This window comes from Suricata suricatta, chromosome 6 (assembly GCF_006229205.1).
Source record: "Suricata suricatta isolate VVHF042 chromosome 6, meerkat_22Aug2017_6uvM2_HiC, whole genome shotgun sequence".
Taxonomy (NCBI): domain Eukaryota; kingdom Metazoa; phylum Chordata; class Mammalia; order Carnivora; family Herpestidae; genus Suricata; species Suricata suricatta.
The window spans coordinates 120,104,787-120,128,799 of record NC_043705.1 but is presented as its reverse complement, the minus strand read 5'-3'; the positions used below and the strand labels follow the sequence as shown (position 1 = coordinate 120,128,799).

Genomic DNA, 24,013 nt, shown 5'->3' with positions numbered 1-24,013 from the left:
AGTTATAGCTGAACACATGGCCAGCTAGACACTACATTTCCCACTCTTCTAATGCAGCTTGACACAATCACATGACGAAGTTCTGTCAAATCTAACAAGTATGTGCCACTCCTCGGTTATACAGTTAAAAGCAATAAGCATACTCTCCTCTGACTTTCTCCTTCTCTTGCTGGCAGGGATGCACTAAGAGCCAGGGCAACCATCTTGGTCTTGGAGATGAAGCTACATGTCGAAAGTGATACAGATACCCTTACAGCCCTGCACCTCCCAGCTCTGGACAGAGAAATAAACCTCCATTATGCTATGCTACTGAACTTGGGGTGGGATTTGTTTTCCGCATCAGCTTAATCTATGCCCTATGAGGCAGCTAATCTTTACATTGGAAGTTTGTTATGTGGCAGACTCTGTGTAGCACATCATTTAATCTTCACAATGGGATTATGAGGAAATAAATATTAGAGGTGAGGAAACTGAAGCTCAGAAAGGGTTTGCAACTTGTCCAAGGTCACACAGCTAGTAGGGAATGGTGTTTGAACACAAGCCTAGGTCAGTTAACTTCAGAAACTATACTTTTAATCACTACTTATCCCTTTGCTCTGATCCACAGGCCTAAAGGCACAGACAGACCCCCCTGGAGGTGACCAGGTGTCCCCTTAAACACTTAGAAACATGGTTTGTATGTAGTAGATACTCAATAAATGTTTGCTGGATGGATGATTGATTGGCTTTAGGAAAACAGGCTTTTTGAAGGTTCCTGAGTACAATAATAGGATTCAGTTCACTGTTTCTGGTTACCCAGCATCCCAGCAGCCCTATTTTATACAGAACTCTCTTCCAGGTGCTTAGTACCAATTTTCTCCATGAAGAATATTATATATTGCAGCACGTTTGGTCCATGTCTTTATCCATCTACACAATCAGCAGAGTGGCAGTTGGGGAAGGCACTCAGCTCACTGCAGTCATTTGTGTTTATTTACACAGCTGTTCTCCCCCTTGTTCAAGCAGAAGACTCTGGCCCAGAAATCAGAGATGGAAATAAAATTAGGGGGCTTTTTGAAGACTGCTGTGCAGAATCCTGCGTCCTGAATTCTCAGCAGGGACGAGGGGTCCAGGGACTTTCAAAGTCTTCCTTTGTGCTGGGTTAAGGGTACTAGTACAAAGTGAATAGTGCTGGGAGCTTCAGGCTGTGGGAGAGGTTATTATAAAGTACTGACATCCTGCTGTGAGGCCTGAATATGTTCCCTTCTTCAGGCCTGTTATCTGGAGCCCTTCGATAGAAAAGGAATAGAACAGAATGCCTTGACTGTCCTGCGGTTGCCTCCAGCCCTCCCCTGGGAAAACGTTGAGCAATAAACACAAATCAAGAGGAAACTAAAGAATAATATCTAAGCGTCTTCAAACAGCCAGTCTTTATTTTTTCAAGTGGGGGTATGGTACTAAAAGATGAAATTAGAGCCAACTTCCTTTCTACTTAAGTTCCATGGACTTCCCAAACTTCAACACAGATACTGTGATGAACATTAACAAGCTTTTAAGTGGAGTGTGCTTGAATTCAGTAGCACAAAGATAGAGAATGAATTTTAAAACTAAGAAAGAAAGAGAGAGAGAGAGAGAGAGAGAGAGAGAGAGAGAGAGAGAGAGAGAAAGAAAGAAAGAAAGAAAGAAAGAAAGGCAGAAAGAAAAAAAAGAAAACCACACACACACAGAGAAAGATCATAAAAGCTTGTTGTAATCATAACTTGCATTAGTTCTTTAGGAGGTGATGCAACAAAGCTGAATTCCTTTTCATCAGCACATTCGAAAATAAATTCACTCTCCTGATTCTAGTAATGACGTACATTTAAGATGATCCTTTCTCTTCCTATGGGCACCTACCATACTAACACAGAGTAACACAGAGTAAGCACTGTTTTGTTTCAGAACATATGTTTGGGAAGAAAGCCCCTGCCCTGGGGCTCCACAGAGTCATGTGTCTCAGGATGGGGCACAAGAGTTGGAGGGCTAAGGGGGATCTACCACCTAGAGGAATGTGTGGATTAGGAGGAGCTTGGTGATCCTTGAAGAGACATGTTCCATCCAAAAGACTGGTCAGTGTTAGTGCAGCCAGATCTCATGAGGTTGTAGAACAGATGTAGGATAAATGAATGGTCCTGGATAATTCCAGCTTCCAGTTCAACAAACCAGAAAAGGTGCCAGTCTTCCTCCCCTAGTTTTAGGGTCCACAGCGATAATCCCATAGATACCATCAAAGACAAGAAAAACACACGATGGAGATCCTGTACTGAAGGAGACTCACACAGCTGACATCATTTTCTTGTGACTCTTACAGCCATTTCTCTCTGGGTTCATGGCAACTCCTAAGGAGAAACTGACTGAACCAGTTGCAGAAGAAGAGGCAACTATCCCAAACAATAAAATCACTGCAGTGGGTGTTGGACAAGTTGGTATTGCATGTGCCATCAGCATTCTGGGAAAGCCTCTGAATAATGAACTTGCCCTTGTGGGTGTTTTGGAAGATAAACTCAAATGAGAAATGGATCTGCAACATGGGAGCTTATTTCTTCTGACACCTAAAATTGTGGCAGATAAAAATTTCTCTGTGACCGCCAATTCTAAGATTGTGGCTATACCTGCAGGAGTCCCCCAGCAGGAGGGAGAGAGCCAACTCAACGCGGTGCAGAGGAATGTTAATGTCTACAAACTCACTATTCCTCAGAGAGTCAAGTGCAGTCCTAATTGTATCATGATTGTGGTCTCCAATCCGGTGGATATTCTTACATACGTAGAAGCTAAGTGGCCTACCCAAGCACCCTGCGGTCGGAAACAGGTATAATCTGCTAGATTTCGCTATCTTATGGCTGGAAAAGGTGGCACTCATCCCAGCAGCGGCCAGGGATGTATCTTGGGAGAACCTGGCGACTCAAGTGTGACCGTGTGGAGTGGAGTGAATGTGCCAGACGTTTCTCTCCAGGAACTGAATCCAGAAATAGGAACAGACAATGACAGTGAAAACAGGAAGGAAGTGCACAGGTTGAAAGTGCCTGGGAAGTCATCCAGCCACACTGGATTGAGTGTGGCTGATCTCGTTGAATCCATGTTGAAAAATCTATCCAGTATCCATCCAGTGTCAACAATGGTGAAAGGAATGCATGGCGTTGAGAACGAAGTCTTCCAATCCCCCAGCATTCAGCATGCACGGAGGATTAACCAGTGTCATCAGCCAAAAGCTGAAGGATCATGAGGTTGCTCAGCTCAAGAAAAATGCAAATACTTTGTGGAACATCCAGAAAGACCTAAGAGACCTGTGACTTCTGGCTTCTAAGCAGTAGAAATTTAAAACGACAAAGTGATTAACCGTGAGCCTTTATTTTTTCATCCATATACATGGAACACAGTTTGCTTTTATCCTCCTAAATATATGAATCTGGGCTCACAGAATTGAAGTCCATGCTTGGTTTAGGGCTTGCAATATAAGCCCTTGAACAAATAAAATTAACTACCATAAAAAAGAAAGAAAGGAAAGAAGGAAGGAAGGAAGGAAGGAAGGAAGGAAGGAAGGAAGGAAGGAAGGAAGGAAGGAAAACACAGGATGGAGAGGGAACTATGCATGCAGGTTGGCACCATTTTGGGGTTGGTTAATTTGAGTTGAGGGAGTCAGATGGGCCCAAACTGTGTGACAGCTGCCAAGAAGGACAGATGATGCTGTCCTGAAACAAGTGCCACTGGAAAAAGTTAAACTCGGTGTTGAAATTGCTACTGGAAGCCGCTGAAGCTTGAATTAAGTATTATTCGTAAGATTATATTAAAGATTATTTCTAAATCATTTCAATGAAGGAAAATAAAAACCCAAATCAATGGAGAAATTTATCTTTATAATTTCTCTTATATTTATATTGGCATGAAAGAATATTCCAAAATGTTGGGGATTTGTAGAATTTACTTTAAAAAAATCAGTTAAAAAAATAATATATGTATAAATAAGCATCTCTATAAGAATACAAAAGACATTGATTGCCTCTAGAGAGGGAAATGGGCAATCAAAGCTGGGGTTAGGTATGAGTAATGAAACTTTCTATAATAAAACATTTTATGTCTTGAAATTTTCAGCTCTGTTAATGTGTTAACTACTCAAAAGATAAATAAAATTGAAGATATTAAGAAATAATAACCACTATCTTGGTTGTGGTGATGCCTTCATGGGTCTACACATATGTCAGAATGTATCTAATTGTAATTTTTTAATAATTTTATTGTATATAGATTATTCCTCAGTAAAGCTGCTAAAAAATGGTAAATGAGAAAGAGATTAACTATTCAATAAATGGTTTTGAAATACTTAGCTATCATTATAGGAGAACAAATTAAAAAGTTAGATCCTAATAGGGGCATGTAGGTGGCTCAGTCAGGTAAGTGTCCGACTTTGGCTCAGGTCATTGATACTGCGATTTGTGAGTTTGAGCTCTGAATCAATCCCTGCATCAAGTTCTGTTCTGTGCTGACAGCTCAGAGCTTGGAGCCTGCTTCAGATTCTCTGTCTCCCTCTGTCTCTCTGCTCTATCCCTGCTCACGCTCTGTCTTTCAAAACTGAATAAAAATGTTAAATTTTTTTTTAAAGTTAGATCCTTATATCTATCAACCATAAAAGTACAACAGCCAGTTACTTATCAGCAAAATGGATTTATTTGGGCATAGCAGAGGAATTGCAATTCAAGGCTTTAGGCCATGGCAAACCATAAGTAAGTCCAAAGATCAAAGGAGAAGAAAGTTACTTTAGAGGGAAAAGGAGAACTTTGGGAGGGGCTGCTTTGAATGAAAGTCCATTGGAGGAAAGAGATAGTCCAGGTGATGACAATTTCTCATTGCTGAGTTGTAGTATTTTCTTATTGGCCAAACTTGTTACCAGGCAAGGATAAATTTCCCCCTCCTGCTGGAGCAGGAAAGTAGCCCCCCCCCCCCTGTTGGGGTCTGCATTTGACAAATGGCAGGGCATGAGAGCTCTCTACTCCATTTTCAGTGAGGTTTCCTTTTACTCAGTTTCATACATCACAACAGACATAAAAACCCAAATCAATGGATTCCAACTGGATTAAAGTGCTGGATGAAAAACAAAACAAAACCCTATAAAAACATTGGAAGAAGAGGCACCTGGGTGGCTCAGTCAATTGAATGTTGGACTCTTGCTCTCAGCTCAGGTTCGAGCCTGCATTGGCTTCTGCACTGACAGTGCTGAGCCTGCTTGGGATTCTCTCTCTCCCTCTCTCTCTATCGTTTGCTTGCTCTCTCAGTCTCTCTCTCAAAATAAATAAATAATCCTTTTAAAAAGTGTTGGAAGAAAATGTTGGAGAGAACAGTACTTTTATAACTTTGGAGTGGGGAAAGTGTCTCCAAGAAATACTCAGAACTGGAAAAACTCAAAAGCCACGAAGAAAAAAGTAACAATAGCAGACTTCACCACCTAAAGTGAAGGACTCTGGATTTCAGTTCGGGTCATGATTTCACGGTTGTGAGATTGAGCCCTGCCTCGGCCTCCACACTCAGTGTGGAGCCTGCTTAAATTCTCATTTTCTCCCTCTCTCTTTGCCCCTCTCCCCCACTCACATGCACTCTCTCTCACTCTAAGACAAACATTTTTTAAAAACCTCAGAAGAGAAAAGACACTGTGAACAAAGATAATGTCATCGATCAAATCCCCAAGGTATCCAGTAGCATATGAGGGCACCGTCTTTAAGAACTGTGCGGTGCGCCGAGAAGTGGGAAGTATCAGGAAAGAATACACCACACAGATCCAGACACCAGAGATTCTTCACTTTTCTGCACCATTGTCCCCTTTAGCAGTCCAATAAAGTCTCTCCTCAAAATAAAACAAAAAACAGAAGTACATAAAATAAAAAGCAAAAAAATTCCAAAAGGAGCCAATTATATTGAAACACAATTTACATGTATTTGTGCTTCTTTACTAACAATAAAAACGATATAGTGTCGGGTCTAATAACTACACAATTTTGAAATGGTGAGGAGCATAGATGTCTGCCACTTCTACATCAGACCAAAATCTCTGCTCAGTCGGCAACAACACTAATTAGCTGGAAATGTATAGCCGTGAGTAGTTCCAAAATATTCCTTTGGGAAAGCAACCTTAAAATTATTTAGATAACGTAATGATTTCCAAAGGCAAGTGTCTATAATCCTAGGGAGATTTAGAATTAAATTCAGAGACAATGGAAATCAAACCCATGGGACTCTATACTTGTTTAAGTTTTAAAAGAATTTGTGACTATGTGATGATGCATTAAGTACTTGTAATATTTAAGGTAATTTGGTATACTGGATAACACTTCTGCGTTTTCCTCCCTTACCTTACTGTCTCTCTTCCCATTCCTCCATATGTTTTCCATTTCTAGACATTTCAGACCCACAGGGACAGTCCTCAATCATCTTTTCTTTAGCTACACTCACTCCTTGGGAGACAACATCCACTTATTTACTGCTGAAATGTACAATAGCTTTCTACCTTATCTAGATGTTGATAACACCAAATTTAATCTCAAACCAAGCCTTTCCCCTGAATTCCTTCTTTTTTATCTAACAACCCATTCAACATCTCTATTTGATTATCTGAAGTTTTGATATCTTGCCCTGACCACACCCCACACAAATCTACTCCGGATCTTTCCCCAAATCAGTACGTTACAACTACAGTCTTCCAGTTTCTCTGGCCCAAAACCTTGGTGTCATCCTTTTTGAGCCAAAAAATGCTTATAAAAATTTGTCTAACCATATGAGGGGGAATAATAGAGATTCCTTTAGATATAACTCCAGCCTTTGTAATAATGTTTGGCATGCTAGCATGTATAATGTTAAACAAAATAACCTCAACTATTTAATTTTTAGTTATTCCATTCCGTTTTGGTTATGAATTTTCTGTCTTCACATGCTGTCACGCACTCCCTTGGCATGCTTATGCTGAGCCGCAGCACTTAAGCCCATGTGTGTGACAAGTTCCAAATGTGGAATTCCAGCTTTCATTCTCTTTTGGATGCCATTGCCACCTAGACATCTCCATTTGGAGATCTGAGAGGATCCAAAACAGGACTCTTCATTCACTTACACCTAACCTGAACCTTAGGCTCTCCACCCCATTTCAATTAAACTCCATTCATTTACCTGGTTGTTCAAGACTAAAACCTTAGTTCCATCCTTCACTACGCTCTTTCTTTCATACCTTTGTCCAACTTAACATTATTAAGTCCTGAAATTAAACCTTTCTTTGAAAACACATCACCAAATAAGGCCACTTCTCACTACCTCTCTGGTTAGTGACCTTAATCTAAGCCACCAGTATTTCCAAATGGTCTATTCCAGCAGCTTTCTAACTAGTCTCAGTACAGCTAACCAAGCTCCATGCAGCAGCCAGGGTTAGCCTTTTAGAAGGCCATCACTCTTCTGCATGGAGCTAAGCCCTAAAATACCTTCACATCCCACTCAGAATGAGGTCCAAAGCCCTTTCCAGAAGCAATGAGTATTTACTTGTACAGGGTCTGTCTTCTCCCAACCAGAATGTAAACTCCATGAGCTTCTTTCCTTTTTTTCACGACCTTACAGGGCCAGGCACAGAGCAGGGACTCAACATTTGCTGCATGAAGAGCAAACAAATGGGCGTGAAAATTGAGAGGGTGAAGTAGTGTTGAAAGGCAACACTAGCAGCTGTATATATTTTACTCTTTTGTGAAGAGATTTTTTTGAAGACCCAAGGCTTCAAAAATCTTTAAAGGAAAAAATTACTTAAATGTGTCAAAGCTACCTGGGTGGCTTAGTTAGTTAAGCGCTCAATGCAGAGTCTGCTTAGAATTCTCTCTCTCTCCTTTCTCTGCCCCTCTCCCTGCTCTCTTTCTCTCTCTCTCAAAACAAATAAACATTTAAAAAAATGTATCAACAAGGCTAAGCTCAATATAAAGACTGAAGAGGCACTAGAATAAGAGAAAAACCTGTAGGGCCAATGCTGATGGAGCTGAGGAATCTGAAAATGTTAAGTCAACCTCAAGAGGAAAGATCAGAAAAGAGCCTTCCTGTAGTCTACACCACCTTTATAATGAGAATCAAAGCCCCAGCTTTAGCCATGGCCTGTATCTACCCATGTGAAGATTATCTGTGCCCTTGTTCACTTCTCATTTGTTCTTTTCCTCTTTCTCACCCTAATAACACAAATCACATCATGCAGTCAATGTGCATTTTTAAATCTCCAGGCAGCTCTCAGCAACTCAAGACAAGCCTATAGGAAGGCTCTTCTTTCATAAAGCCCAATATTTCAAAGCCTGAAATCTTATCAGAAGACCCATGAAAAACAGCCTAAAAGACCAGCAAAGAGGCAGTGAATTGGGAGGGGAGCCTGGGTGGCTCAGTTGGTTAAGCATCAGACTTCCAGTCATGATCTCATGGTTTTTGTGTTTGAGTCCCACATCAGGCTCTCTGCTCTCACCATGGAACCTGGAGACTGCTTTGGATCCTCTGCCCCTACCCCACTCATTCTCTCTCTCACTCTCTCTCTGTCTCCCTCTCTCTCAAGAAAAAAAGCAGTCTTCAAAGATCTGCTGATGAAATCACTATGTTAAAATTCTATTACTGGGCATTCCTTCTTTAAAAAAAGAAGTTGGGCAAACCAGATATCCCTGGTGGATAAAAAGAATGCCAGAAGGGTAGCTCCAGGATTGCCAATAAATACCTCATTGAATAGGGCCAGTCCCAAGAGGAGTAGTATTTTCTAGTGCTGGACTATAGTGAGATTGTAATGAAAAGTGCAAAGGGTAGTCAACTGAGGGTAAACATGCCTCCTTTCCTTAATCCCACCTCCACACATTTTAACCATGAGACTAGGCTTAGATTGGGGCCACATTTTAATCACTAAACTATTCCAGAACAATAGGATTTGTGGCTCCAGTGTCCTGGAAGAATTTGAAAATGGAACTAAAATTCTGAGTCCTGTTGTCTTTGGTGGAGGAAAGATGCAAGTATAAGTAGTGCTAGAGGAGGAGAGACTCTACCTACTGTGAGGTCAAGGGCGTAAGGTATGAGTTCTGTCTTAAATATCACATTGGGAAAACATAGCAGACATCTAAAAAAGGATTCCAATAGACCACCTAATAAAATATTCACTTTCTCTACACCTGGTGAAAGCTGCTTTTTTCTAATCTTTTTTTAAATAAAGTTTATTTATTTTTGTGAGAGAGAGAGAGAGCATGCACACGTGCATGAATGGGGAAGGGGCAGAAAGAGAGAGAATCCCCAGCAGGTTCCATGCTGTCAGCACAGAGCCTGACTCAGGGCTCAAACTCACAAACCATGAGATCTTGACCTGAGCTATAACCAAGAATCGGACCTAAGCTAAAACCAACCTGAGTGACCCAGACACCCCTCTAATCTTTTCTGTCTGCCTTGTAGATGTTAGCAATTATTATTTCTTGGTGAATCTATTGCCACTGAGACAGATCTTCCTCTAATGGAATAGAAGAAACCCAAGATTTTAAGCAGAATGTGGACTCGGGTGAGGGTGGTGGGTGAGAAGGCATTGTGAAGGAGATCCTGGAATACAGAAGAGTGTTGGCCACCAGGGAGGTCATTCCCACAGGGCCTTGTTATGTTTGGGTATATTCCTTTTGGCTCATGAAAATTGGGTAGTTCTTGGAAGGTTTTAGGAACTGATTTTGTTGGTGGTGTTGTTATTGCTTGTTATGACAGTTTCTAGGGGGGAAAAGACTGTAACATTCTGCAAAGTGCATTAGTACAAAACTACCTTTGATATTGAACATTGCACCTAAAGACTTTTTCAACCTAAGAAATGCTTTGTCTAGATCATCAAGTTGTTTTCTACTTTCTTCCCACTTTTCTGCTTGTCCAAAACATGGTATTCTCCATCTCTTTGGTCTTTTCTCTGTCCTTTAGCCATGTCTGGAAAGCCCACCTGGAGTCCTCACTCATTCTCCTACACCACTCCATGTCTTTGTTCCTGCCCATTCCTCCACCTGGAATAACTCTCCTGAGCTATTCTTAATTGTGGAAAAAACTTTCTCATTTTTAGAGTTCCTTCTGAAATACTGTCTCTTCCATGAAACTCTTTTTTCCCCATAACTGGAATGAATCTCTCTGATGTCTACAGAAATTTATTTTTAATCTCTCATCAGGTTTCATTTTGTCATATATTTCACTGTGCATTTGTTTTCCCTATTGTATGGTAACATTCTTAAGGACTGCAGCCATTTTGCCCCTTTCTGTATATCCCACTTTCCCCCCCAGTTCCTTAAATATGGTGGGAACTTGTAGAATTCTGAGGGCAGTATTTTCATTGGGAGTGTAAGTTCTGGCAACAAGAATTGTGTGGCCTTTAAGTGCCTAAATTTTGAATGCAAGTGGCCTTAGGGTGAAATCCCAGTTCAACCACTTAACCAGCTCATGACCTTGTCTGGTTGCTAATTCTCTCTGAACCTCGATTCCTTCATTGTTAAAGTGGATATAATAAAACTTAGTAACAATAGTGTTGTTGTGACAAGTAAATGAGGCAAATATAAAGCACATGGCACAGTGCCCGTCACATAGAAAACACTGAACTAATGGTAACTATTTTTACTAGTAGTAGTATTACCACTAGCATTAAACCTTCACGCAGAAACCAATATTCTCACCTTTTTAAAACCTATTTAAATAAATTGGGAGAAAATGAGCTAGAGAAGAGATGCCAGCCAGCCCTGCCAATTCCAAGGACTCCCCCATAAAGAGCAAGGACTCCTCTATAAAGAGAAATCATTTTATAACAGTGCTGTCCAGTAAAAATATAATGTGAGTCCCATATGTAATTTAAAAATTTCTACTAGTCACATTAAAAGAAGCAAAAAGAACAGATAAGTTGATTTTAATATATTTTAATGTTTTATTTAGCCCATACCTAAAATATCATTATAAATCAATATAAATAATTATTAATGAGGCTTTAACATTTTTTGGATCAAGTTTTCGAAGCTCAGTGTGTACTTTACCCTTGCAGCATCCAACTTTGGCTCAGGTCAGATCTCACATTCATGGGTTCGAGCCGCACGTCAGGCTCTGTACTGACAGCTAGCTCAGAGCCTGGAGCCTGCTTCCAGTTCTGTGTCTCCGTCTCTCTGCCCCTCCCCCTCTCATGCTCTGTCTCTCTCTGTAACAAAAATAAATAAAACATTAAAAAAAATTTAAAAAAAAACATTGGTCTTATGAATGAGTCATATGACACAAGGCTTTCACTGAATGTAATTGGTATTATAGGACAAAATGTTTTTCTGAAAATGCTTAGAGCTGAGAGTGAACATTGGGTTCTGGTCTTAACTTTGACATCCACCTGTTTGATTTGGGGCAAACCATTCGTTTTGCTGTGCTTTATTTCTCACCTCTGTCTTGGGGCTTAGCTAGGTCACAGGGCCATAAAAACTGTGACCAGTCCCTCAGTCCACTCTATCTCATCACCACTCAAACCCCTAGACCCCTGAGACCTGAAACACATGCACCTACACATTTTACTTATGGTGGAATTTACTAGAACAAGTCAGCTTCTATAAAATTTATTAACTGAGGCATTACTAAAATTTGGCTTCTTAGGGTTTATGCTTTTGGTCTTTTCCTCAGAGTTTAGGCCAGCTTATTAGAGTGGTATTCTTAGAATTTGAGAGACACCTGATTTAGTCATTTACATATCTTGCCCTGGGAACCAATTCAATGTCCAGATGCTGGCAGTGGGACAAGGAAAGAGGGAGGCAAAGCAAATGGAAGGGCAAATCTAGCAGCTCTGGCTACCCCTGCATTAGGCTTATTCTTGATGTCACATTGCTTTGGTTTCATGGTTGAGATTTTACTTGAACAAAGGGTTAAAGAAAAGTTTGAAACCCAGCTCCTGTCTTGCCTTTCACGGGGAAGGACTACAGTATTTGCCCAAGGTTTCACAACCCAACCCCAGTTTTAGTGTATTTTTCTCCAATATATTATCTCCCCCAATTTCACCTGTTGATGTTGAGGTTTCTTTCTTTTTGGAAGAACTTACTGGATTTATGCAGCTCTAATAGAAACACCATTTTACAACTGAGGCCTATTGACAGGAATGAACTGGTCACCTTGAATTCATTTCACTTGAGCAGCTGTGATCTTGTGAGGGGAAGCAGCTGGGCAAGGTAGGAGGCTTTCCTTTGCCTCTTCTGTGACCCACAGGTGAGTAGAAGTCACCAGGTGACAGCAGTTCCCTGACCAGGCAAGAAAAATGGGATCCATGAACATTCTGGTGGCTTTCTTCCCTGGTCTTTCTACTCAGAATCCATCCATAAACATAGCATTAGCAGAAGATAGATTTTCACTCAGACGCACAGCACCAAGCTTGAATGTATGTTTTAAAGCATAAAATAACTTTATTCTGACCTTACTCCAGATTGCTAGAATAGCATCCAATGACCAAAAATGATTTCAGCAGCTAAGGTTGATTTGTGTTCAAGGCCCAGACAGTTTCCACCATTCACCCTGTTTTCTCAACTCAAAGCTGCATTTTCTCTTGCTTAAAAAATTTGCATATTTTCTCAGTGCCTGTTTCTGACTCACAATAAACAATGCCCAGACCTCCTGCCAAAAAAATGTCCAAATGCGAAATAGTTGCTATAATAGTCGTTTTTGTGATGGCAACTTTGAGCTGTGTGCTTTTAAATTATAATTACTTTTTTCCTTACAAAAGATGTGTATCTCTCTTGATTGCTGTAATTATGATTCTATACTAGCAAACAGTTATAAAAGATTCATGTCATCACTGTGCTTCATAAAACCCGTGCCCTTCAATAAGCTTCCTTTGGCGACTGTTTATGTGTTTGTGTTTAATTTGTGGCAGAGAAATCTAATGAGAAGCCATTAATCACTGAGTGCATATAAAAATCTGTGTCTTTAACTAAATAGGCAGAAGTGAGTAAGGCAAGCCCATTATTGGCATGACATGATTTAGAATCATAGAGTCTTAATGGGGAAAGCAACTTGAGAAAAATAATGCAGTCCAGCCCCATCTTACAGATGACATTCAAAATTGGGAGGGGAGTAGCATGTGATTTAGTGATTGATAACAACAGGAACAGGAATGGGGGACCCAAGTTCTAAACCTGAACCTGGCCCTAAGGAACAATGGCACAAGCCAACCTGACTTCCTCATTCATCCTTGTTTTCAAGGATGATGGATGGAATCCATAGATTGCTGAGGTGCCTCAGGGGCCTACCTAAGGAGGAGAAAAGAAAGACACGGAGATAGACCATGACACCCACCTCCTACCCATTCAAGTAGAGCAGCCCTACTTGGATCTAGTAATGATTTAAAAGGGAATTCATCAGCTTTGTTCCCCTACTTTTTAAAGTTTGATGTTTACTGATATCCTTTCTCCAAGTTTTAGGATTGGAGTAGATTGATGAAATCTCTTCTGTCTGTGGCTTGTTGTGTCCATTCATTCATGCAGCAAGTCTCCACTGAGCACCTTCTGTGCTGGTTGCTGAGTATGCAGTGGGTTTAAACACAGGCTCTGCTCTCAAAGAGACCACAGTCTGTTGCAGAACAGAGTGGTAATCAATCTGGAGCATTAAGCCCAGGAAGCCCAAGGAGCAAATAGGAGGAACAATCAACCTGTCAGGGATTGGAGCAGGAAAAGGAGGTAAGCCTTCCTTTTAATGTTCTTTACTTTCTTTTCTATCTGTCTTTGATAAAAGCTACCAGGAACTTCTTTTAGAAAAAGATGAGAAACTAAAGATTTTTTTTAAATACTTTATCTATTTTTTTTTAAAGTAGGCTCCTCACCCATCATGGGGCTTAAACTCATGACCCCAAGATCAAGAGTCACATGCTCTATCGACTGAGCCAGCTAGGCATCCCAAGAAACTAAAGTTCTCAGAAAACTATTGCAAACTCTTGTCACTCACTGACTGTAACCCTGGGTGAACTGCATAATCCCTATGAAACTCCATACCAGCATCTGGGTATACAGGACTCGTAGTAATAGAATGTACCTCAAAGCATTGTCCCAAAGATTAAACTAGATGATGTATGTAACAGCACTTATAAAACCATAAAGCACCATAAAAATGTTGACTATTATTGTTGCTAGCACTTGGCTGAAGGCTTTAATTCCAATTAACCTACATGATCTTTCTCAACTAAAGAAGAGTCTGGACCTTCAGAGATTTGGCTCATGGTGAGCAACTGGGAAAAATGCTATTTCACAATATGTCACAATTAATAGCAATAACACTTGTAAAATCTTCACTAAAAAGCAGTTTGTCTTGAGTTTTAGTATGAAGAAAATGTGTTTGATTTCTTGAAACCACCGTTATATCCAACTCTTGGCTAACTTGTGATCAAATGGTTGGTATAACTTCTCACTGTTTGTGGGTCTATTTAGAGGGCTTCTCTTGTTCTTCTTTCCTTTTATGTTGGGATTCTGCAGACCTCTGCCCTTGCTCAAATCCCACCAAAGGTCAAAACATTAGAATATGTTAGAGATAACTAAAACAAGTGAAGAGGGCAGGCCGGTGATGGAGAAGTACATACTTCATCTGATGCAGGAGGTCTCACTCAATGCCAGCCTTTCGTTGAAGGGCCTTAGTGTCATGAAATCATCTGTATTTTTCAACAAAGTCTTTTTTTTTTAATGTGGGTAGGAATTATCCCAGTTTGTAAATGTTCCTCCTTTGTTCCACTTCTTAACTCGAGTTTTTTTCACTTAAAGAATTTAGAGCAACTCAAAATTTGAAATCGCTCCTGTGCTTAAATCCTGTGCCTCTCTCTTGCCTAGGAGTAGAGTTTGAGTTCTTTAATTTGACATCTTGGATCCTCTGGTCATACCATGTTAACCAGGCACAGCTCCTTCAAGAAGCTCTCAGTCTCGTTGGGAGACCTGGTAGAAACAGCTCCCAGCACTGAGTTCCCAAAGCTGCCTTTGGGATTCTCCCTTTGCCCACTGCATAATAATTGCAGATGTGTGTGTGTGTGTGTGTGTGTGTGTGTGTGTGTGTGTGTGTGTTGGTGGAGTCTTTGAGGGAAGGGACTGGTGTTTGCAGCACAGTACTTGCTCAAGGCTTGCTGAATGAATGAATATGATAAAGGTTACTTATAAGTACCCCTAGAATTGGGTTTTTCAGGTTTCATTTGGGTTTAAAATAAACCCAGTCATGGGCACCTGAATGGCTCAGTCGGTTAAGCATTTGACTCTTGATTTCAGTTCAGGTCATGATCTCATGGTTCATGGGTTCAAGCCCCACATCAGACGCCACACTGAGAGCACAGAGCCTGCTTGGGATTCTCTCTCTCTTTCTCCCTCTCTCTCTCTCTCTGCCCCCACCCTGCGTTCTGTCTCTCTCTCTCTCTCTCTCTCTCAAAAATAATTAAAATAAACTTTTTAAAATTTCTTTTAAAAAAGTCCAATTAACCAGAATTCACACTAGTTTTTTGTTTGTTTGTTTATTTTGCTTTTTACATTCAAACCTAAGAAAGAAAAAATTCAAGACAAAATAAAGAGCAAATACCACAAGTTCTACCTCTACTCTTATTATACCTTTGGTATTTCTATCAGGGTTAAAGTGGGTCTCATTCATTGTCTTAACATTCTATAACTTCCAAGTTATAGGGAAACTGATACTCCTTATGAGGACCCTTAAAACATAAGCTATTTGAATAAAGAATGACAAAATCTCTTATGAAGCATGAAATTAAAAATAAAAGTGGAAAACATTTGATAGAGGTTGAAAGATTTTCGAATCCATTTTCTTTTTCAAATTCCAGAACACCCTTATCTTGAATGCTGAAATTTAACTGTTCTATACTGTTACAGAACTTACTTGTTAATCTTGATCCTTCATACATCAAACTAATGAACGAAAACAGTCCATTTAAGAATAAGTTAGATTTGGTGGTTGTTACGGTGACGTTTTTATCAATATATATATATATGTACAGCATACTTTGCAATAGTATGTTTAAGGAGGAGTCTTGGAAGATTTTTCAAAAGGAGTGGCATTGCTACATGTGGTTTGTTTATTTGTTTGTTTGTTTCACTCTGGAATACCAAAATTAATGATTCCCTGGTTCTGTGTTTCCTACCCAGAGTAGCTTTAAGTGAAATCTGGCAGATAGAGGCTTGTTCATAATCTCTTCGTCTTTCACTTATTTCATATTTCTATGAAGGAAAGGATGTTTTAACACTTAAGGGTTTCATTTATGAAATAAGGAAAAAGGTAGAAACACGTGCTGAGGAAGCCCAGATTGCCCCCAGGGCCTTATTGCTGCGGCAGCGTTCCAAAAGAGAAAGTGGGACTTAAAAAGAAGCAATTCCCAATATTGCCCCCAGACTTAAAACCTTGTAATTCAGATGAACTCTGAACTGAGACTCTTTGCATCTCATTTTCTCATTAGGTTTTATTACAGCCAACAAAACTTTCAATGGTGAATTACTTCCTTCTCAAGGGTACACCAAACTCCCATAAGGTCTGCACAAAGTAAAATAATGAAATGGTTTTTAACCAAGCCTTAGAGATTAGAAGAAAAAAAGAAAGGGCAGTAGGGGCTTCTCATCTCTATGCTAACCAAAGTGTGGTTTTTCTAGTCCTTCTTCTTGCCTATGAAAATACAGAATTAAAAAACGGAAATGCCTCTTGTCTTGAAACGCCATTTAAAATCATTTAAAGAGTTCTCTTTTAAGTTCCCTTAAAATACAAGTCACTTCCACAAGAAATATGGACAAATTAGTCTTTTACCCATGGCTCAGACAAGACTTGGGGTAGTAAATACGTGCTTTCAAACGTAGTCATGTTGTTAAGAAATGTTATATGTTCCACGCACCTAGGTCAGGGGAGCCTACACAAAAACAAATGCTTCTATTTCAATGCAGAAGGTTGAAAAGCATTTGATATTATGCGCACTTATAAGACTATTTAATGTTTACTATGTATCAAGCGTGGGACTGGTTCCTGCCTTCAAAGCACTTATAATTCAGTGAGAAGCCAAAGCTTAACATGATTTTAAAAAGAAAGGATTAGCAGAAGACAGTGTAAATAAGTGTTAAGCAATGTGGTACAGATGCTAAGTGACCTAGGAGAGCAGAGGAAGAGAAAGATGGCCATGGGCTGGGACTGTCAAGAGTATATATTTTCCATAAACTCTTAAAATTATGCCCAATTTAAAAGTTGTTATGATGGCTGCTCATTTGTAATTTTAAATCATTTACATGATTCACCATTGCTTTCCAACCAGTAGCTGTTTGGAAGGGCTTACATGAAACAGTTGATGCTGGCAGGAGGTGTATCTTTAGCAAATCTCCTGGATTTGCCAATGAGGAAAAAACATACCTTCCTGTTGGGTAACAGACGCAAGAACTAAGCAGATTTTGCATGCAGAATATGTGATTTAATGAGCAGGAATACAGAACTCTGGCTGCAATCTTTGGTATGTGTTTTTGTCTCTATTAAAATTTTTTTCTTCATGCTAAACAAGTTCTACGTTTTGGAGCTGAATGAGACTTACCATTTTTTTTCATTTTTTAGATCTATTTCCACAATATATCTTCCTTTCTAAGAAAAATAGACTAAAAGTGCAGTGAGAATTTTCCAATTTCTAAAAATAATGTGGGGGTGGTGTTTAGCTTCCTTTAAAACTGAAGCATCGATCTGGACAAGCTTCTCTTTTGAAATCACAAACCTTCAAGTGTGCGTTTACACTCTTGGTCTTAAAATGCTTTTTACCTTACAGTTCAGTAAAGATCCTGGTCTCTGTGTGTTTCTTCCTTTTAAGTCTTTGCGGTGCAAAGTTTGAGCTAAATTAGATTTATTATAACAGAATTTAAACTGCTAACATAGAGGCATGTCTCATTTGTGTTTTGAGTAACTTTAGGCAAGTTTAGAGAATTGTAGTAAGAATTTTTTTTCCTCCATACTTGTTGCATTCTGGGTCTTCCCAAGAAATGTCGGTTATTTCCCCAATTTTAAAAAGAGGGACTCTTTCATAACAGTGTGCAACCAGGCAAAAGAGCACTCTCGTGTTTCCTTCGGAGGAGGAAACCTGTAATAATGCGAGATAATTAAATTTCGTCTTAGAAAAGTCTTCTTTGAAACTTTCTAATCAAGACTTCCAGCTCTCTGAGTGTGTGTGAGCTTTATTTTGCAATTCTTCCTGGTCCCGGTTTTGCATTCCTAATGAAAGTGAACTGACAAAGCGTGAAAGTGGTCTAAGGAGCAAAACAGAGCCAGCAAGCATGCTTCTGGTGAGCCAAGATTAATCAATATTCCAGAAACCTCGGGTGTGCGCCCTCCTTCCCGGTGGTGTTTTCATTTTGCCCCACTCCCCCTTTCCCGGGCGCAGACTCCTCCCCTTTTCTTAAGTTGCCCTGATAGTAACTTGCAGTTTCAGAGCGCATGCATGCCTGGCTCGTGGTGTTCCTCACTCTTCCGTACCTGCTGCGGAATTCACCTTGTCATTGCCTGGGGTACCTTCCACCCGTTACAAAATCAGAAAAGGTAAGTCTGACGTCCTGTCTTCCTGCTGGGCTTCACTTCTCCATGCACTTCTCTGCCGTTGGATTTTTTTTTCCCCCGCGAGCAGAGGAGTAGCAGTAGCGAGAGTGAAAAGCTAGCCATTTTGGTAGATAAAGTCCACGTTAGTAATTTAATGTAATGAGCGCATGGCGTCTATTTATGCCGTGTCCATTCTTAACTTGGAGTTGAGTCATTCAGGGTGGACGGGGAGTAGACTGTGGTTCGGAAGCTAGAAAGAATCAAGGCTGAGCTGGTCCGTTTAAAAGTGACTGGAAAGGGAACCAGAGATTAGTTTAACACACACACACACACACACACACACACACACACACACACACACACACACCAAAAAACTGGTCTCTCGTGTCTCCCCTTCCTTCCTTCTCCCTAAACTTCTAATCGGCAGTGTAGTCTTCAATAAGCTGTAGGTCTTATTATCAGTGACCCCAATCTGCAATTTTATTTAAAAGTCTAAACTGTTAAGACGAGTCTCTTTTTCCACACTTGGATTTCCCAGTTACCTCCCCGACAGACGCACACGCTGGCTGCTTGCGTTACCGAATACACACGTCCACAGGCACCACTGATTTTTACTTGGACTGATCTTGGGAAAGATTGTGGATTACAAATCTTATACAACAGGAGGAATCCTTTTTTTTCCCCCCCCAAAACAACCGATTCCCACCAAGGAGAGACTGACTTAGATATTTGAATAACCTAGGAGCACTTTAAAGAAACTAGAAACCACACTCTGTAATGTTTGGAATGAAAATTGGATTCGCCTCATCTGTTCTAGAAATCCTAAAATTTTGAAATACTCAGTAGTCGGTGATGGTTTCCTCAGAAGACGCCAATAAGATTGCCACAAAGACAAATGCTACTTTTTATTTATACTTGTGATAAAAATGGAAATGAGTTATGATTTCAGATAATGCATAGGTAGGCTCGGAGAACTTTGCTTATTTAAGAGAAAAAATTAAAAAGTTACCCTGCAAAATGTCAAATATATTTCCCAAGTCCTGTGCATATGTTCTTTTCATTACATTCTTTTCATGACTGTATTTATTAGCTAATATTATCCTGTTTTTTCCTTAATGAAGAAAATCTTTATTATATGTAACAGAAAGCCCTGAGGATGAATATCAATACCTTAATTCATTTTATTGACTTGATTACGCCTTCACCGGGCACACAACATAAGCCAGCAAGTAATTATTGAGCGCTTCCTGTGCGTTCAATTCAATTAGACATTTATTGAGGGTGAACACTGTGCAAAAAGCACTTGGCTGGGTTCTAGGGGAGACCAAGGTGGTGGGGGCTGCTCAGTCACATTCGGCTCTGACGAACCCTTTTACAGTCTCATTGGAATAGGAAGGGCAAATTTTTAAAAATAAAGCACACATTTCTGCCGGTAGATTTGTGCACATTTCTCACACATGGTCCGGTAAAATATGCACATCCCAGCCTTGAAACCTGGCATTGCGGCTCTCTAGCTCTTGATTCCCACTGAGATTATGCAGTGTGCCAACAGCTTGCCCTGCTGTGGGGCAGTACTGATTTCTCACCCTGCAGGCTGTAACTCTTGTCTCTCCTCTCCTTGTTCCAGTGTGTTCTCTAACACCAAAGAGGTCTGGCTTTCCGGGGTTGATTCTGAGACGCTGAAGTGCAAAGAAAAGGCAGTCCTAGAGAAGTAAAATATGACCAAAACCAATGGAGAAGAGCCCAAGATGGGGGGCAGGATGGAGCGATTCCAGCGAGGCGTTCGGAAGCGCACACTCTTGGCCAAGAGGAAAGTGCAGAGCATCACAAAGGAGGATGTTAAAAGTTACCTCTTTCGGAATGCTTTCGTCCTGCTCACTGTCACCGCCGTTATTGTGGGTAAGTCATTTGATAACAACCAGAAAATAAAAAGAAGGATCTTGTTTCTCTAGGGCATCTGGCTCCCGGGGCATATTATCAGATGGACTGATTGTAGGTATTCAAAATAATAGTCTAGGCTTTTGTCTGAATTGGAAGATGTTTTTCCTCCCACTAAATGACAGCCTGTTGGCATGTTTGAAGGAATATATGGTAAACACACGAAACTCTGAAAGGAGCATCATTAGGCATTATGCAAATCAATTGATTGTGTGGAGAAGGGTAACAGATGAAATGCTTTCCCATCGCAAAGAAGGGTAAAAGAGTGACAATTTAATCATTAGGCCTGAGTAGTTAAATAACAGTAAAAACAAGCAAGCGTGCCAGATTTGGCCAAAATGTAATCATACAATGTCACTTTCACTTAAAGCTAATTTATACAATTAGTACATGAGATATAGGTTCCTAATAGTAATTATATTCTAACCATTTTAACGGATGCTGACTTGAAGCTGGGTATCATGCCTAGCGGTAGAGACGGAGTCTTTTATGTGTTTGCATCTCCCATCCAGTGACTGAAAGAGGTAAATTGAGACAAACGTTGACACGGATCTTTTTCATTCATTTCTTGCCATAAAGAACTATCCCTTTCTGAAAGGTTTCAGCATCTTACAAATTTAGCATTGTTAACAGCAATCTATACTAATAAAACATTGTTTGGTTTGGTTTATTGGAATCTGAAATTATTGTTTATTATTTATGGTTGGCAAAGAGCTGAAAAAACTACCTACTGGGAGATTTTGACTGAACCAATACAGAAACCTGTAGGCTGGTAAACATGTAAGCTAATGCCATGTTATAAAAAGTTAAATTTCTATTTATCTGACCCAAAAGGGGGAGGATAATTTGTGTACAATTTTAATCTTTCTCTTGGAGTTTGCCAAGATCTCTATCAAATATAAAGAGGTACTGACATAAAAACTAAGAAAATTTTGTGGCATGTAAATATAATTATAACTTTGTCCCAAAAAAGTAGGATTCTTAAATTGCAGAGAAATAGGAATACAGCAGGAGAATAGTTTTCCATTTCAACATCTTTTGCTCCATTTAGTAATTGTTGGTGATTAATGACTGTTTAATTAATTTTAGAGACATTTAAAATGTCCTGATTGACTCAGAGACATAATGGCTTTCTTTGGTAGGTTCCCAGGTTTAAATACATTCCTGAAAGAAGCATTTCAGTGCTGTGTCATTGTCTTGGAAGGTGATGTAAAATGTGGCAAGCTCATTTCATTTTTTTGCTTTGAATTACAGTTGTTGCCAAACCAAACAATAGCTACCAGATAATAATAATAGTGAACATTTACAGAGTACTATTTGCAGCTACTTCGTGTTTTGCCTATATTCCCTTACTTAATCCTCAAACAAGCCTATGAGTGAATGAACAGGAATGATTAGTACGTTCCTTATCTTATAGATGAGAATACTAAGCATGGAGAGATCAAGTAACTTGCCCAAAGTCACGCAGATAGTAAATGCCAGCACTAAAGTCAGACTCAGGCTCTCTAGGCCAGAGGCCATTCTCTTAACCACTTTGCCATCCTTCCTTTCTGCTCTGCAAACTAGTTGGCATCTTGTAAGAGATGCCAGGAAGAGAAATGCTGCTATGTCTTGGTAGAGGCCAATTAGCAAGCAGTGCTAGATGCATTCACATAGCATTGTCATTTGACTATATGATTTACCCAGTTAGACCCACAGAAAACTTAATAATTCTCCTACAAATGATTAAGCCACATCCCTATCATTCATTTAACAAATACTCATTTATTCTGCAATCCTATACACCTAATAATAGAGCTCAGTATAATGGAGTATGGGAAAGAGGCAGAAACACTTATTCAAACTGCTCTAAACATAAGAGTTCAATTTCTAGGACAGAAATGTTTCAGTTAAGGAATAAAGGAATGGAAAGTAATAAAACCTGCACATGGAAAGCAGATTGGTGGAGAAGCAAGTTCCTAAGTGATTACAAACACATATCTCTAATAGAAGAAAGATAATGCCAGGATTTCATAGTCCGTTTTCTCTGTGAGTTTTGGGATCATTTCCTAGCCCAGTGAGGACTTTCCTAAGATTTGTGAGAATTGCAGTGAGTTGGCTGAGCTGGGTAGATAACTTGGCAGGATGTCCTCATGGTTGGCTTTACTAATGGAAACTGAAGAGGTAGAAGTAACAAGAAGGCACTAACAAAGAAACAAATTAAAATAGCTCATTGACAGTCAGAGAGACCACTGAGTCTACACCACAGACTTGGAATGGCCAATAGACAACTTAGTAGCAAACAGACTTAGGAGAGAAGGAAGAACCCTTCAGTTATCTCTTGGTGTGTCTTCCATTGAGCACCCAGTGGAAACAAAGCGTCCATTTAGCTTGTCACTGGGTACCATGTCTACATCAGCCCTAAAAGAAAAATAAGAACATGTCTGGACTTCAACTCTCTAATTCATTTCCTGCATTTCCTGCATTTTTCATAGGAAAAATGCTAGCAAGGAATCAGAAAAGTTCTTTTCCCCAAAAAGGAGATGAGAAGAAAGAAATTCTTAGGTTTTAATAATTTTAAATATCAAAAAAAGCCCTATATATTGGGTAAATTTTTTGTTCGGTCTGTTTTATTTTGTCTTCTTGGGAAAAAACGAATGTGCATTTAGCATGTGGAAGTGGAAACTAGAAGAGTACAACAGGGGAGGAGTAAAGACGTGAATCCATATAGTCAGATTAAAGTGGAGACTTGTAAATATTTCAGTACTAATTCCTGTACAGGTCCTAGAACCACTTGTACAGTTTGATGTCAGTTCTAAGAAGTGACATCCCTAATGCCATTTCTAAGCGATGTCACAGTCTGAATGTGCCATGCACGTAATGAAAGCAAATTAGCAACCTGAGAGAAGGCAACGCCAAGTTAAGTCCCTTTAAGGGGGTTCATTATTAAAGCATTAGATAAAGTGTCTCCCAGGGCTGTTGCAGACATCTGTCTGACAAAAACCACACTGAGGAGAGTGGTTACTATCTCTCTTCCCCCAGGAAGCACTTTCTTGTTTCAAACTGCGGTAAGTGGTATGAGAGTGACCTCAGACATCTCACTGAAAGAAAGGGAAAGTCTTTTGTCATGTTCCAGTCATAACGCCCATCTTTCCACATCCAGGGAGCAAAAAGCACAATTAAAATGAAATCTCAGGCTAAAACTTTTTGAAGAAATGTGTCATAACATCAGCTGTAAGGGGAAGGAAATGAAATAGAATTGTATAGAATTGGTTGCTGGTTTTATTTCAAGGAGTTCACAAACACAGCAACTAGCACCTTTCTCTGCACACACACACACACACACACACACACACACACAACTTTTATGTTTGGGTTATCCGCTGTATGGGTTTGAGAAAAATTTGTAACAGATTACATGCGTATAAAGCATTTCTCATCATTACCTAATACTCTTTGACAATGAATGTAAATTATACTACAATTCAATGCAATTCGATAATATCTCTGAAGCATATACAAGAAAGGGTCATTGTGACTGCCTCTGGGATGAGAGCTGGGTGTC

The 24,013-nt window shown here is 39.8% G+C and overlaps 1 protein-coding gene and 1 pseudogene across 1 annotated transcript in view; both read left to right on the top strand.

The window, feature by feature from the left end:
- Positions 1 to 2,347: 2,347 nt before the first annotated feature.
- LOC115293851 lies at positions 2,348 to 3,308 on the top strand (annotated as a pseudogene).
- A 15,111-nt stretch (positions 3,309 to 18,419) lies between these two features.
- Positions 18,420 to 24,013, top strand: part of SLC1A3 (solute carrier family 1 member 3) — a 78,903-nt gene continuing 73,309 nt past the window's right edge. Inside the window, exons 1-2 of the mRNA XM_029940990.1 lie at positions 18,420 to 18,534; positions 20,159 to 20,430. Coding sequence (XP_029796850.1) covers positions 20,250 to 20,430 — 181 coding nt within the window. The 5' untranslated portion in view covers positions 18,420 to 18,534; positions 20,159 to 20,249. The remainder of the gene's footprint in view (positions 18,535 to 20,158; positions 20,431 to 24,013) is intronic.